General features: G+C 35.4%; 1 protein-coding gene across 4 annotated transcripts in view; it reads left to right on the forward strand.

Moving 5' to 3' along the window:
* Nucleotides 1-7,631, forward strand: part of LOC105780589 (acyl-acyl carrier protein thioesterase TE3, chloroplastic) — a 42,500-nt gene extending 34,869 nt beyond the window's left edge. The window contains exons 1-6 of one of the 4 annotated variants that reach the window (XR_008195065.1): nt 4,894-5,184; nt 5,459-5,559; nt 6,264-6,373; nt 6,972-7,067; nt 7,153-7,353; nt 7,453-7,631. Coding sequence is in view for 2 of the 4 variants with exons in the window: in XM_012604995.2 (XP_012460449.1) it covers nt 4,991-5,184; nt 5,459-5,559; nt 6,264-6,373; nt 6,972-7,067; nt 7,153-7,272 (621 nt within the window). In the remaining 2 variants the exon portion in view is untranslated. Of the gene's footprint in view, nt 1-4,893; nt 5,185-5,458; nt 5,560-6,263; nt 6,374-6,971; nt 7,068-7,152 lie in introns of those variants that run through there. The other 3 variants (XR_008195066.1, XM_012604995.2, XM_052629314.1) reach the window with 3 other exon arrangements.
* Nucleotides 7,632-16,977: the final 9,346 nt, after the last annotated feature.

The following is a 16,977-nucleotide window of genomic DNA, read 5'->3' on the forward strand; positions in this document are numbered from 1 at the left end:
TGGCTAAAGGTCAATTTTGAGCATTTGCCAAGTACTGCTAATGAATGGGAGGTGATGCAAGCTGTTCAAGCTTACATTATGCACCTTATAGAGGGTGTACTCATGCCGAATGCAAACGGCAGTAAGGTCCACTTGATGTACTTACCCCTATTATCCAATTTGCATAACACTCGTTCATACAGTTGGGGGTCCGCAGTTTTAGCCATGTTGTATCGCGAACTTTGTCGGACGACAGATCCTTCTGCGGTTGACATAGGCGGATGCCTCATACTGCTGCAGTCGTGGGCACTTTACCGGATGCCATTCTTGGCATCCATTAGTCATCAATCATATATATTTCCACTCGTTAATAGGTGATGAATTTTTACTCATTATAATAATTAGTTGACTTTTTTTAATTATATTATTCTAACAATTTGTTTTCGTAGGTGGAGTACTAATCTGGGTATCAGGAGGTCACCGACGGTTCTGATATATCGTCTAATGATTGAGAATCATGCTGGAGAGGGGGTAAGTTTTTCGAATATAAACTTAATTTTATTATTTTATCTCACTCGACCTGCGTTAATATAACAACGTTATTAACTGTGCAGTTCACTTGGATGCCGTATTCTGCTCCGAAAATTATGGCAGTTATGCCATCATCTGCCCACGTCCACTCAAACCTATGGTGCATTAGCGCACCCATTATCAATTTTAACGTAGTGGAGTGGTATCATGGCAATCGAGTACTCTGGCAGTTCGGTTGCATATAGTATATCCCGACACTGCCAGTACAATTGGGGGAGATCCATGGGATGAGCAAGAGGGGGAGGTATGGAGATAATTTGGGAGAAGTGCACGAAGAATATATTACGATATGGAACAACCGGTTCGGGAGGGTACCTCAGATGGATCGTGCTCCAGATTTGCAGCCCTCGTTAGAGTACATACAGTGGTACTGTGAGACATGGAAACCATTTTTGTTTGGTGGGCAGTCGATTGTAGTCCCTCTGCATACGACACGAATTACGCAACCCCATCCAGATCTACATCATGCACCAGAGCCAGAGCCAGAGCCAGTGCTAGTGCCAGAGACAGAACCACATTCTAAGGATAGTTCTTATAATCCAGAATTGGGGGCGATGACTATTTTGCGGCCTCGTATCCACCTCAGTACTCTGCTTCGTCCGACCAATATCCGTTGTCGTATTCCTCTCCTTCCGGATCAAGTTCATCGATGGCATTTAAGACATATGATTATTCATCTATGTTTCACACTCCCCAACATACTGTTTAGGAGAACGTTGATAACCATAATCACCCACAACGTGAGCGTCGAGCTCCACAAAAATATACCCCTAGAACCACACCATCAAACCATCAATTTTAGGGGTTTTGTAATAAACAACCTTATATTTATGTAATGATTCTTTTTATGTAAATAAAATTATAATGGTTTTTTATGTAAATAAAATTATAATGTTTTTTTTATTTTACAATTTGAAATTGCTCCATAACTGCAACAAATTGTAGACAATTTTTTGATTCAAACCATCTTTATGTAATGAAGTACATATCAATTTCTACCCGATTGAGACGATTGTCCAACATGGTAGTTTCGGAGAGGACATTTACTCCGATTATGACCGGCTAATCTGCATACGCCACACAAATTCCCGTCAGATTTCTCCCTAATGTCCATTTCGTTATGGATTACGGATGATTATGACGACCTTCGTGTTTCTACGCAACCTTTTGTCTGGGACTAGCTCGAAGGTCGTCGGAGGTACCTCCCAAGTAGATAGGTCAGGAAGCACGGGGAACTCGTTTTCCCATACACGTAATGTGCGTTCGATGTTGTACACTTCATCGATAAATTGTTCTACATTGAGCCCAACTTTAGTACAAGCTGCCACGACGTGTGCACATGGAAAATGAAGTGTTTGAAACCTCCTGCAATCGCACCGTCTATTTCGGAGATCAACTCCGTAAGACCTAGGTGGTGTACTGGGTCGACAACCGATGGTCTCTGTAACTCGAAACGTTTCATTATGTCGTGAATATACTTCTACTGTCATCGACCTCGCCATTCGACGGTTTACAACCATTGCATCCCTAATGCTTTCAACAAAGACATGTCCCGCCTCCATCTGGTTCACTTGTTGCTGACCCATTCTTGGCATCAAGGTAGCCAACCTGTAGAACGTTGCCGAGAAGACAGATAAAATTAGAAGATGTCGTGTTTTTAATAACACGGCGTTGATCCCCTCCACTAAGTTTGTAGTCATTTGACCATAACGATAGCCCTCGTCAAAACTTTGAGCCTATTACTACGGCTCCATGGTACCCAGCCACTGCCGGAAAGATGTGTTGGTTTGACCCTCCATGTCACTCTCAAGTCGGGACATTCTTTGGTGAAAAATGTGTGGCTCTAGCTTGTATGTTGCATATGTATTAAAAAAAATTTAAGTTACAGTATTGCTCTAAAACATTAAAACTTTTATTGAAAAGATAAGGTAATTCTTTACCCATTCTCACAACTTGTCTCTTCCAGTCTGCATTCTTATAATCTCATTTGGAAGTTAGCATAATGTGTCGATCAAGATGCAGATCTCCATGGTACACCAGAACGCCTAATGACTGCAATTAATCCTTTCCCTCTATCGGAGATGATACAAATATTATCGTTGCTAATAACATATCTCCGCAGGTTGGTAAGAAAGAACTCCCACGATTCCATGTTCTCCTTATCGACGATGGCAAATGCTATCGGGAGCACGTTCCTGTTGCCGTCTTGAGCAACCGCAAGAAGTAAGATCTGTGTGTATTTTCCATATAGCCAGGTTCCATCTACTTGCACAAATGGTTTGCAGTGGGGAAATGCGCGCACACATTGATCAAACGTCCAGAACATCCGATGGAAAATTCTTTTTCTCGATTTTAGTTGGTCATTTGGCCCGTAATAAGATCGTGTCTGCAACTCAATTACAGTCCCCGGCACGTGTTCCCTCATGGCAGCTATCCATCCCTGTAACTCATTGTACGATGCATCGAAATCTCCATACAATTGCTCCATTGCCATCTGTTTAGCTATTCATGCCTTTCGGTATGATACTCGATACTGGAATCGTGCTTGTATTTCGGTAATCAGTACCGAAACTTTAATGGTCTGCATGTCTTTCACCATTGGCATGATGCATGTATAGATAGTTTTGGAGTCAAGTTTTCGATGATCTTCTGTCATACGTGTTGAAGTGCATGTGTGAGGCCCAACAAATATTCGTATCTCCCACATCTGTGACTTCTGCATAAATGCAGCTCGTATCCGCCAATTGCAGTCTTCTGCCGACCTCCAACACTCTCTAATATATAATGTTGGTTTAGACTCGATGACTTTGTAATATACTGATATATTCATGCTATACCGCTTAATGACAAACATGCATTCTTCCTTACTTTCAAATCTCTGGCCCACGTATAACTCATCTGGATCAGAATATACGCCCATTCGGTTAGCATGTGGTATTTCAAGGTACTCCGGAAACCCAGCTGCCTGTGCCGCATCGGGGTCTATCCGAGACATGTGTGCCCCAGGATTATTGTGTATCACAATACAATGAATCTGGTTTCCGACTGAAGACGCATTAACGTTTCCATCCTCATTCACGTCTTCGTCGTCAATATCATCCGGGACCTCGTCCGCATCGGGATCACTCTCACTATCCACTTCGTAATCAACAGGATCACTACTATCGTATACATCATCACCAACTACATCATTCTCGGCTGCAGCATTAAGATCAATATTTATCCCATGTATAGTTGATTGACTATCAACATACGATACCGGAACCACCATACATGGCACTTCAACTCCATCTTCTTTACGTAATGGAGTGGGATCTTCAGTTGCCTCCACACCGGCTAACTCAGCAAATAACTGAATCGGTACATTTTTGTTACTCTGAGTCCTACAATAAAGAGCGACCATTGTCTCCATGTCTTCATCGTCTACAAGTTCTATTTCGGTAAATTTTATTGGATCTGTTGAAACTGGAAACTTGTAGAAAACTTTTGATATCCTTCTCCCACAACGTCTATAAATTTTTTCACTAATTTTTTCCTTCATATCATCAAACGAGATATTTCTATCAAATCTCATTGCTACTTGTTTGCGACATTCAAATATACATCCCACAGTTGTTGTCAAAATTTCTCCATTGAAATAAAAGCATACAAAAAACTGATTCTCCATTTTCAATACTAGATCTGTTAAAAAGAATTTCAAATTTCTTAAAACAGTTTCAAAATGTAAACAAATTACATAAAAATTTTAATGCAGAATTTTTCATTCAGAAGCTAACAAAATTAATAACCTCACAAAATAACTTTCAAATAATAAAATTACTAACAAGACTCTACATTCTATTTAAAAAGAAATAAACCAAAATACCTTATTTTTTTCTTCTTTTCCTTCCTTCTTTTCTTTTGCTTCCTTCTTTCTTATTTCTTCCGTTTCTCTAGTAAAATTTATGTCTGTGTTGAGGGTATTTATAGGGAAAAATCAGACCATTGGCACCTCTCAACATGGCACCAATAATGGCGCATCCCAGATAGGCACCACCATTGGCGCCTCTGAGATAGGCGCCAATACTATGTATTATACGGGTTATATACTGACCCCGAAAAATATTTAATTATATTTTATTTTTAAAAAAATTATTATTTTTTTATTCATTGGCACATATCTAATAGGCTCCAATGAAAAAATAACTCATTTTAATAAATATTTTTTCTGACATCTTATTTTAGTTTTTTTTTTCACCCTATTTGTGTAAAAAACCGTGTGTCTTACTCATCATCCAAATATCAAGTCAATTTATTACTACTTAAGTTAAACCCATCTTCAAAATATTGTTCACCGAAACCCACTCTTTAATGAATAATTCATTATTAACCTTCAAATCATTAGACTTTCTTGGGCAACCTTGCAGCAAGATCCAACCAGATGCTCCAGGCTTCGGTTTTCCCGGCGCACGCCGCCTTGCCTTCCCCTCGTCCAAATGCTACTTTTCTCAATCTTCACCGTCCATCTTCATCCTTTCCAATCTCTCCGCTGTTGATGCCGCTGCGTGTCCCTACGCTCTCCACCTCAAGGAGCTTCACTGTCGGAGCACTTTTTGATCTCAAAGGCGGCCAAGGGTACTTTCCAGTCTTATTAATTTGCTTTTGGTTAATTTTGCTTTACTACAATAAAATCGAGAAGATTTGAAGTAATCTATGTTCAGAATACTTATGGATATTGTGTATTTGGTAAGGATTAGAAAAAGCCAGAATCGGAATTAGCCCATTTGCACAACTTCGAGCTGAAAGGAATCAATTTTTCGTCAATTTGAGTTCACTTTTTAAAATTGGGGAATGGTGGTATGCTAAAAGGGAGAAGTGAATAAAATTTTATTGGTTTTCCTAATTGCAGAATGACTTCGTTCCATGAGGTTGAGCTCAAAGTCCGTGACTACGAACTGGATCAGTATGGAGTTGTTAATAATGCTGTTTATGCAAGTTATTGTCAACACGGTGAGTCACAAATTGTTTGGTTCTTTTATTTATTTTCTATTTGTTTATCATTGCTTAATTTAATCTTGTAGCTCATTAGAGGTGCCTTGAGCCCTCAAACATTGATGTGACTTTCTTTCTTTTTTGGCTAGAATTTAAACATAACCTTAGAGTTTAGTTTCTGGTCTATTTAATTCTATTACGAACTATTACTTGGTTGAATGCCTTAAATTTCAGCTTTTTGGTCTCACTGTTCAATTCCTATATAGGTCAGACTCAGAGGGCAGACTATGCATTTTAGCATTTCTATTTATTGAAGTCTGCACTTGATCATTAACTGCTCTAGGTGCTGAAGTATAAAGTATGTTCTCTGTAATTCACATCCAATTTATTTATGAAACAAAAACCTTCTAAAATGCTGGGACTTCTAATAGTGGAGGTCCATGAATTGAGTCTAGGATCACCAGGGAGAGGTTTTATTTTGAATGGTTTGTTCTCTTTCATGTCTAAAACTATAATGAAAAAGGACTTCATGCTGCTAGAATTATGCCGTTGGCAGTCGCAGATGATGAAGTGGATGATAGAGGTTCTGACAGTGATGCTTTCCTTGCAGTTTACCCTGACAGTTGATTCAGCTCTTGCATGTTCATTGTGTTCTGATTGCTATATATATATATATATCATAATTTGTTGATTCAGACCCATACTCTTGCTTGGGTAGTTAGGTCGCCATGAACTACTTGAAAGTATTGGTATCAGCTGTGATGAAGTTGCCCGCACTGGTGATTCATTAGCACTGTCAGAGTTGTCGCTCAAATTTCTTGGACCTTTAAGGGTAGGCCACTTTCTTTAATCACTTTACCTGATTGTTTAACAACTTATGTGAAAAGAGATGAAAGTTCTTGCTATCTTTTGAATTTCTTGTTTCTTAATTTCTTTAGTTTAAAAGCGCAAGGTAGAGCTTAATAGTACTTCTAAGTCTAAAGCAATTGATATGTTAGCTGGGGTTCTATAAGAGTACAAGTCCTTCTAAATTCTTTTCCAGACGCTATAGAAATTAAATAGTTCAATCTAATAATCTTCTATGCAATCTACTTAAGACTCTTCTGTACACTTAACTAAATGCAGTGCTAGGATATGCAGAACTGCTTTTCTGAAAGTGTTAATTGAGTTTTATTAAAAAGATTAGAAACTAAATGCTTGACACAGTACTAAAATTGGATTTGAATTTGAGGAGGTTGGTATATCATACATGCAGTTATGTTTGCATCATTCTAGAATTGAACTCAGCAAACTTCATTAGAAATGTTAGCTTCTGCCAGTTCAGCATGTCTGCTTCAACTTTTTATAGCATGATTAGCTTTTCTCAATGTGAGCTGAGCCCTTCAATAATCTTACTTATGTCTACTTCTCATGTACATTCTGGAAACCAGAGTGGAGACAATTTTGTTGTTAAGGTGAGGGTTTCCAACTCCTCAGGGGCTCGCCTGTACTTTGAGCATTTCATCTTTAAGATGCCAAATGAAGTGGTTTGTTATCATCGAACCTGCAACTCTTCTTCTTCAAGTCAAGGATTTGGTGTTTTTGTTAGTAACCTGATGATTTGATGTGCAGCCTATTCTGGAGGCAAAGGCCACAGCTGTATGGCTTGACAAAAATTATCGTCCTGCTCGTATCCCTCCAGAATTCAGATCAAAATTTGTTCAATTCCTTCGTTGTGAGGAACCTAGTTGAGTTGTTCATGGACATGGGATATTCTTTCATTTGGGCAAGGAATGAAGAATATGATTCTAGATTGGAAACCAAATCGAGTAGGTATTTCTTTTACAACTTTTTGTTTGATTGATATCCTTGGGGGGGGGGGGGGGATTAAAACAGAGAAAAATTGAAGTTAATTTTAGTTATCCCTTACAGAATTGCAAGAAAGAGAAGGATCATATCCCTTAAAATCAGTCTTTTACATACCACTTCAGATTAAAGTGTTATGCCTATTTTACACACCATTCATTTACAAATATTAAGGGACAAATGCCAAGTGGATTGTAGAAAGGCAAAATGTGTTCTTATAAATATAATTGTGTTTCTTGAGCCAACACTTGAACTATACTGCATGCCTGAATTATTGTTTCTTTATGACATATGAAACTAGCATCATACAATATCTTTTGAGATCTATATGCCAACAAATTTGAATGTTGATTAATAGCATACAATACTAGTCGATGATTGCTTATCCAGAATTCAGTTCTAATGAAAAAACAGGAAATTATGTTTGAGAAGTAGACGGATTCTAACAAGTTATGGCATCTTTAGATGTATGCGAATAGTAGCTAGAGTAAATTGGTTGGGCTGAAATACACATCAACAAATGGTTTGGCAGTTGGTGGCTAAAGGCAGCTCACACTGTGGTTAAGGTACCGAGAGACCTGATGCGTGAATCTTAGAGAAAAGAATAGCTCATCCCCTCTTCCTGAGGAAGAGGGTCTTTTTATAGGCAAAAGGCCTTGAGGACTCTGTAGGCGGGCCCTTCCTGTTTTGTAAGGTTTTGGGCGGCGTGATTGGATGAGAGAGGTCATTCAGTGGGTGGTTGATGGCAGCAAGTCATGCCATTTGAGATATGATGGATGTGATGGGATAGATCTTTAGGAAATATATGGGTGGATTCTGAGTTGGGTGAACCTTTGTGTTGGAGAGCCCTTTGGCGGATGCTCCAAATGGTGCTGGGCTGGTTAGGATTTGATACGACAACATTTAATTTAATTCAATGGTGGGATACTTAAATTTGAGTACTAGTGTTTATGGTTCCATTTCTCTTTCTACATTACATATGGATTTTAGTTTTTAGCTAGTAGAGGTTAGTTTTCTTCAACAGGATAAGTTAGTGAGGCCGAGGCTGACCATGAGTTTTCAAGTTTTAATTGTTTAATTAGATGTTGACTTTTTTTTTTGTGAGTTAGATAATAAGATGTTTACTTGGAAACTAGGTCCATAGGCCTTGTTTATGAAAATGTGCTGCCTCATAAACCGCAAAGGTGAATGCAAGAGAGTACAGGCAAGGTATTGGTACCAAATAGACTGGTCGTGGGCTGGGCTACTTGCCTAGCCCCGTTCAAAATTTGGGAGAGTTGTTAAATGTCATAGGCCCGAAAAATAGGCTTGGACAAAAAAATTAGGCCTATTTAAAATATGGGTCAAGCTTGAGTTTGAACATTCAAGGCTTGAGCCTAGCTTGGTTTGACCCGTTTTTAAGTTCATAATACTTTTAAAAAATAATGTTAAGATGATTATGTAAAAAAACTCAATAAATATAAAAAATTATTAAATACTAAATTGAAATAATATTAATATTTTTAAAAAAATGGGTGGACCTAAAATGAATTTGGGTTAATTTTTTGTAAATATAAGCTGGTTTGAGTAAAATTTTAGGCCTATATTTTGAGTCGGGTTGAGGCAAGCATAAAGTATGCTAATATCATGCTTAGGCCTGACATAGTCCAACCATGAACACTTCTAAATTAGTATAATGATAAAACTATTGATAACAGTACTACGAAAACTCTTATACTAGGAATTAGATTGCATTTTTGTCTCTTCTACAAAAAAAATACAAATTAGACCTTATACGCTAGAAGAAAGTGCAAATTGGTCATTCTGTTAAAAATTCTATCTATTTGTGTTGTTAAGTAATTTTTGGCTTTTTTTTTTAAAATCATGTAAGTGATGTGGAATTAAAGAATGAGTTGAATTTCTCATCCCCCAAAAAATAAAAACAATGAGCAGAATTGGGTAAAAGCACCATGGAGTCATTTATATAGAGTATGATTATATTTTGCTCATCTTACTCAGGACATTGATAAATTAGTCTCTGTATTTTGGATCAAAAAACAAACTCGTCCTTATATTAAAAATTCTATCAATTTCTACTATGAACTGATGTTGTGGTTGATAGAATAGCCATAAAGCAACACATGGTGTCCCACATGTACTTAATGTTGACATGACATTTTATCACATTAACAAATATTTTAAAATTTTAAAATCTTAAAAAAATAAATTATTTCTTATAATTATTTAAAAATCATGTTAATGATGAACCTGAACAAATAGTTATTCAAATTCAAATGAACAAAAACAAATGATTGTCATGTTCATATTGGACGTGGTTTTAAATAATTATAAATAAATATGAGATTTTTTTAAAAGTTATCAAATATTATAAGAAAATATTAAAATTATTTAAAATGGCGTACAAAATGAATTTAAGTAAACTGATGTTTAGGTTCAAATGAGCATGAACACGTTTGCGTAAGTTCAGTCTAAAGTGGTTTCTTAAACAATTATTAAAAATTATAGAAAAGTTATTTAAAAGTAATTAAAAATTATTTGAAATTATAAATATTTTAAAATTTTTAAAAGTTAATAATAATAAATTACCATTGAGAGAGTTTTCTTAGATGGAAAAAGGAAAGCTAAAAGAATCAGGTCTTTGCACGAACGAGTTAAACAAAATTGAGAAGAAAAATGAAGCGTATAAAAAGGCAGCCAACAAAGGGCAAAAGATGATCCAGTTTGGTCCAGATGACGTTGTATGGATCCATCTTCGTAAAGGTCGATTTTCAATTAGAAGGAAGTTTAAACTTATGCCAAGAGCTGATGGCCCTTTCAAGGTGTTGGAAAAGGTGAATGATAATGCTTTCAAAATTCAGTTGCCTAAAGATTATAATGTTTTCTCTACTCTCAACGTCCGAGACTTGTCTACTTTTTTGGAAGATAGCAAGGAAGCTTTAATTTGAGGGGAAATCCTATGATGAGAATCACGAAGTAGACTAAGGGCCATTTTGATTGGTGGTGCGGGCCATTTTGATTGGTGGTGCGTTTACTTGTAATTAGTGTGAAAATAATAGTGGTAGTGAGATTAGGGGCTAGTTTAGCAATGCTTTTCAAAAATATTTTTGGTCAAAAAGCACTTTTGAGCGAAAGTTAAAATTTTTTGCTTCTGCTAACTTTTGGCAAAAAAAGTGTTTTTTAAAGCATTTTTTTGTCCCAAAAGCACTTTTGAAAAATTAAAAAGCATCTTGTTTGTAATGCTTTTATTTCAAAAGTGCTTTTGAGAAGTAATGCTAAATTGACCCTAGATACTATAGCAATATTGTAGTGTAAGACAAAAAAAAAAGCTAAATGCACCGTATTAGAAATAAACACCCATCCAAAAGGGCTCTAAATTGTCCTAGTTCAAGTGAATAATTTTGGGTTAATAACTCGTACTAAGGCCTATCAAATGCAAGTTGAAATTGCATTATATTTGCAAGAATTTTTAGCTCAGTTAGAGAAGCCCAAAGAAAATGAATCGAAACCCATTGAAAGCAAGTTGGAGTTCATTTTATTTCTAGTTTGCAAGGGCACTAAAGTTTCCTAATTGACTTCAGAGTATGCTTTCAGTAAATAAATTAGAATCCATGGATTAGGAAGTTTGTGCTTGAATGAATGAACATTAATTGCATGTATTTAATTAATTAAGTATGAATTTTGTAATTATGCATGTAGGATTAAATAATAAAATGGTATCTAAACTATACTAGTTTTCTCAAATTAGTACCTATTTATTTTACTTATTTTCTTATATTTTCTTCTCATCAAATAATTTTTAGCAGATTTTTTTACATTTTCTCATGAATCAAACACTCAATAAAATTGTTTGCTTCCTTGTGCAAAGCTTCCACCATTTTATCATCTTCAAGCTTCAACTGCTTTTACCATCTTCAAGCTTTCAATATTCTTCTTTCTTCACCCGATTCTTTTCTTATACAATGATATTAAAAACCCAGAAAGATTTTTCAGATTTCACTCTCAAAAAATATAAAAAATTATCTAGGGAAATAAAATTTATATTGAAAACCCAGAAAATATTGAAAAAAATAAGAAAATAAGGAAATAAGTGCCAGGACTAAAGCTTCCTGATTTTCTGATTTTTGGTGTGATTTTATTATGAAAACTCAACAACTAATCTTAAATATTTCCTTTTCTTTTTATAATGATCCTCCTCCATGTTTTTGCCTATTAACCAACAATGCCTACATTGTTTTATATCAGCTATCTTTTCTACCTCAAATCCTTCCTTATTAATCCTCCTCCCTCTATCCAGTTTTGTTTAGTCTTCTGTTGGCTCTTATATTTTTATTCCTTCAACATAGATTATCAATACAAATCTCACAAAAATGGTTTGATAAGAAGAAAATATAAGAAAATAAGTAAAATAAATAGAAGTCTACGTGGCAAGTTATGTTTGGCTGAATTTATTTTCTAACGGAACTAACAGTTGGGGTAGAATGGATAACGGTTTAATAGTTTAGGTACCAGTTCAGACCCAAAAAAAAGTTTTGGTACCAATTTGAGAAAGCTAGTATAGTTTAGGTACCATTCTGTTGTTTAAGCAATTAATTAGGTATGAATTTTGTAATTATGCAGGTAGGATTAAATGCATGTATTTGGTCATTAATGTAATTATTAATCATGTTCTTGGACTTTAAGTTCTTATGTTGGGGGATATCCCAAGTTCCTATAAATATCCTTTTTAGTAATGAAACATGATATGTTGAATATTCTAAATTTAAGAATTTGCTTATTGCAATTCTCATCCACTCTTATCTAAGCAAGTTTTCTTATTTAGTGGCAAGTAACTCCGATTTTTATCACTTTACCTTCTTCCTTTTTTAATAGTGTGGCGAATCAAACTTACTTGTTATTATTTGTGGCGGACTTTCTTTATCAACCAAGACTGCCAGGCTTTCTTTTTTTTTTCGTTTTCATTTATTTTGAGTTGTAATTGTTTTTAAACATTTCTTCCAGTGATTTTTTTTATCCGTGGGCTCATCATTATTCCACTGTGTTCTAAACTCATTTCTAAGTAGAATTAAGCTTAAAAATAACAAAAAGAAAAGAAAAGAAAGCTTCCAGCATGGAAAAAAAAACTAGAAAAATGAAACTAAAATTAATTTTCAAGTCATAGTTCAAGGTTGAAAAACACCTACCTTTCGGGAAAGATCAAAATGAAGCAAAGAAATTAAAGAAAACTAAACTCTTTTACTCTTCCAAAAATTTCAAGGAGAGCTAGTATGACAATGAAAAATGTTGAAATTTGTTCTTGAATTCTTGTTAAAATGAAAAGTTTTCATGAAAATTAGTTACCAAACTCTAAAGAAACCAAAGAGATGAAATTTTTTGAAAGAAAAGCTAGAGAGGATATTTTGCAAGAAATAAGGAAAATGATCGTGGAAAACACCCCTTAACCGTTCCCTCTCTTGCATTTATTCAAAAATGGGTATTTTTCTAGCAAATGCTAGATAAGGATCTCTAACGTGCTAAATCATATTTTTTAATATTCACATATTAACCCCTTTAATTTTGCTAACATTGCTATGTTGTCCATAAGCCTTAATTATTAAAGTCTCTAAATTAACCCCTTAATAATTCAATTTAATAACTAATTACTTACTAATGGCACCCTAATCTACTATCGTAATCATTCTCAGAAACCTCTCGATTTAGCTTTTTAGAATGGCTCCGTTTAAGAAATTCGATCCAAAATTGAATTTAATGACATTATTAAATATCAGGTCGCTACATTGTAGGTTCAACCATTACAAAAAAATATTTTTAATTTTTTTTTACAAATTCATAAAAGTTAAAAAAATTTAGAAAAGATGATAAAAAAATTAGGTTGGTTCGAACCTTGAAGATAGTGTGAAAGGGATAACTACTAAGCTAGGAGAATATTTGTCAGCCTCGGGAGCATGGTGGTCTTGGTTTTCGGAAGCTGCAGGATCATAATACGTTTTTCATGATGAAGCTGGGCTTTAATCTTGTGTTGGTTTCTAAGGCTTTTTAGGTCCAAGTACTTCATGCCAAAAACGAGGTCACTAGTGGTCTGCTAGAGGCAATTGCTCGTGGTAGATGCTCTTTTTTGTAGAGAGCCCTAGCGAAGGCTTGGCTGCTTATCCGGGAGAACCTTCTTTGGTCAGTGGGTAATGGGAGGAGTACCAAGTGATGGCGTGATCCTTGGGTGCCAAATATAGGTCCCCTAGCCAATTTGATTCCTCGGCATTCTTTTCTTGATCTAGACTGTTTGCTTAATGATATGGTTACAGATGGTGGAGATTGGAATATTGATCTCTTTCGCTTTGGCTTCCAGAGGAGTTGATCAGATGGATAGTAGGGATTCCCCCTCCCCATACGACAATAGGGATTGATAGAGTTATTTCGGGTGGTACTTAGACAGGCTCTTCCTCTGTCAAGAGTGCTTATAGAAAACTTCGAGAAAGGTCTTGGAAGCTGAATGAGGCGACGTGGCGTCTTCCATGGAAATATCAAAGGCCTCCAACAAGTTTGTTTCTTTCTTTGGCTCGTTTCCAAACAACGGTTGATTACTAATATAGAAAGAGTTCTTCAAGGCCTTGGACACAATTCGGTTTGTAAGGTTTGTGGACATATTTCGAAAGATGTAATTCATGCCATTCAAGATTGCCCTGCAACGCAGGATATTTGGAATTAGTTAAATCTTGTTGAAGAGCATGATTGGTTCTATGGTGGGAATTTGCAGGAATGGCTTAATGTCATCTTACAGAATTATCAGTTTAATTGCCTAGGGGATGTCGATTGACAGTATCTTTTCGGGATTTTTACGCGGTATATTTGGAAGAATCGAAACTTCATTTTTCAAGAAAAATCTTGGAGTACCAGAGACATCATTAAAGCTTCCTACAGTTGGGCTAATTAGTATATATCAGAAAGTAGAAGACATGTGCACAAGGCGTGTGGAGTGACACCTTGCTCAATTATGAGCAATAATGGGGTTTGTTTGAATACTGATGGTTCAGTTAGACATGATGATGGCTTTTTTCCAGTAGGAGGAATTGTTCGGGATCATGATGGGAAGTGGTTATTTGGCTTTAATAGGTATTTGAGAAGTTGTTCATTTTTTTGACGCGGAATTATGGGGCATTTGGATAGGTTGACTTGTCTAGTTGATCTGGGTTATGATAATGTAATAATCCAGTCTGATTGTCTTGAGGCGATTAAGGACATTCAAGAGGGTTTCGTGGAGGGATTTAACTCTGCACCGGTCAAGAGAATTCATCAACTGTTGTTATGTCTTGGTCACTAGAGCATTTGCCACATACATAGAGAAGATAATCAAGATGCTGATAGATTGGTAAAAATGGTTCATGAAAGAAGTTACGAGTTGCGTATGTTTGAGACTTCCCCATTTGGGGGAAAGTCTTAGGGTCTTGTAACTAGATATTTATTGTTTACTTGTCACAAAAAAAAGGGTAAAGTACAAGAATAGTCACCTAACTATCTAGTTCATCCTATTTTGGTCATCCAACTATTAACTTTTCTAATTTAGTCACTCAACTTTTTGAAACTAAATATTTTTGTCACTCTTTTCATTAACTTATTAATGAAGTTTAACGTGAGTTTTCTTATTGGCCTAAGAATAAATTTAGACCTCCAATATTTATATTTCTATTAATTTGATCTTAAATTTAAAAATTAAAAAAATTAGCTCTCAATCTTTACAAAATTATAAAAATTATCAAATATATTTAGAAAAATCTTTAAAACATTTATATTTACTTCTTAAAATTTTTAAAATTTATATTTAATTTTTATAATATATATTTATTTTTCTCATCAACTATTCTCATATATTCATCACTTGAACATGTGAAAAATCCAGAAATTAAAGTTATTTTTTATTCAATCTCTTTTAATTTAGTGCCATTTTTATTTTGCTACATTCTTAATCTTAAATTCCTAATTAAAACCTATAAAAAGAAAAGGTAAAAATTAACAAATTTATGAACCTAGAAAAATGGTAGGGTTGATGACACCAACTCCGACAGCTTTACTCTTTACTATAAATATAGTACCAACTAATGCTCTTGGCATGTTGAAGTGGGTGCATAGCAAGCATTGGAATATTTTGAGGATTTGTCAAGAAGAGGAGCTTTGTAACGTATTAAGGAAATTTTGGGTAATTGAGTTATTGCTGAATAGCATTGTACGCCAAGTTTAGTTAGTTACGGTGCTGGTTACGTTCTAATAGGGTGGTTAGGAACGAATGATGGAATTAACCCAAATATATATAAATATAAAATATTAGATTTTCGTACATGCTTCTTTACAGTTGTAAACCACTTATACGACATATTAAAGAGGATTATGGTGTAATTTTCCTTAAGGACAAAAGTTGTATTAGGATAGAAAAGGGGAACTTTTCTTCTTCCTTCTTCAAGAAATATTTATGTCTAGATATTAAGGAACCTAGAGTATTTCCATCATTCACTTGAGCTTTAATTGTAGATCTGGGTCTTTTTCGGTGATTACTCTTTGTCAAAGTAAATTTATGGCTCTGCATTTTATGGTGGGAAAAAGTCGATATATTAGATTTGGTAAATCAATAAGGTAACGGATGTAAGACCCTACTTGGGGATTTCCAATCGAATAGATCCTAATTAGTTTCCATGTCCTGTACCAGTAGTTGTTACTGTTTGCACGACGAAAATCTGGATTTGGAGTTTAGAGATGTAGAAGGTGAGAATCAGGTGAGTCCCTAAGTCGACTCTTGCTTGTACAATATTCATGTGAGAGCTTCTGTGTTAGGTGATTAAACTATGAAATTAAACTTAAAAATGTATGGTATGATGCTACTGCTATTGTATGTATGTTTGGTGGTCCTTATATGTATAGCATGTATGAAATCCGATGAGTTAAGTGGATGCTATAAATTCTGTAGTGAAAGCATGGTTGTATGGGTATGTCTAGAAATATGCGATGATATGTGAAACAATTTGGGTATCTATATGAATCGAGTATTGAGTACGAAATGATGCAATGTATGAAGAGTTTTTCGAGTAAGTCTGTGTCTATACACCGTAATGGAGTTTAAAGGGGTACATTGGGACTTTAAACACAATCTTTGAAAGGAAAAGCCCATGGCCATGACAATTTCTAAAAAGAACCAAAGGAAAGTGATTACCTAATGGGGTTCCTTGCATGTCCCAAGATGGTGATGGACAAACCTCATGAAAAGTAAGTCTAGGAAAATACATGCCATAAACACGTAGGAAAGGAAAACCCTTATGGCACATGATAAAAGGAGATGCCTTTGTGGCAAACTCTGTAAGGAATGCCTTCGTGGCATACTCTAAAGAATGGCCATTGTTGCAACCAAATGAATGAAACGCCTCTATGGCGAACTTTAAGGGAATGGAATTCTTGGTGAACTTTTAAGAAACGGTATGTATGGAAAACTTTGAAGCGCAAGTTTTCATTATAAAATACGAAAGGAAATGCCTTTACGACGGATTGTAAAGGAACAACCTTTATGGTGAATCCTAAAAGGAAAGTTTTATGGCGTACTCAGGATGTGCTGCTCTT

The sequence above is a fragment of the Gossypium raimondii genome, chromosome 4, assembly GCF_025698545.1.
Source record: "Gossypium raimondii isolate GPD5lz chromosome 4, ASM2569854v1, whole genome shotgun sequence".
Lineage (NCBI taxonomy): Eukaryota > Viridiplantae > Streptophyta > Magnoliopsida > Malvales > Malvaceae > Gossypium > Gossypium raimondii.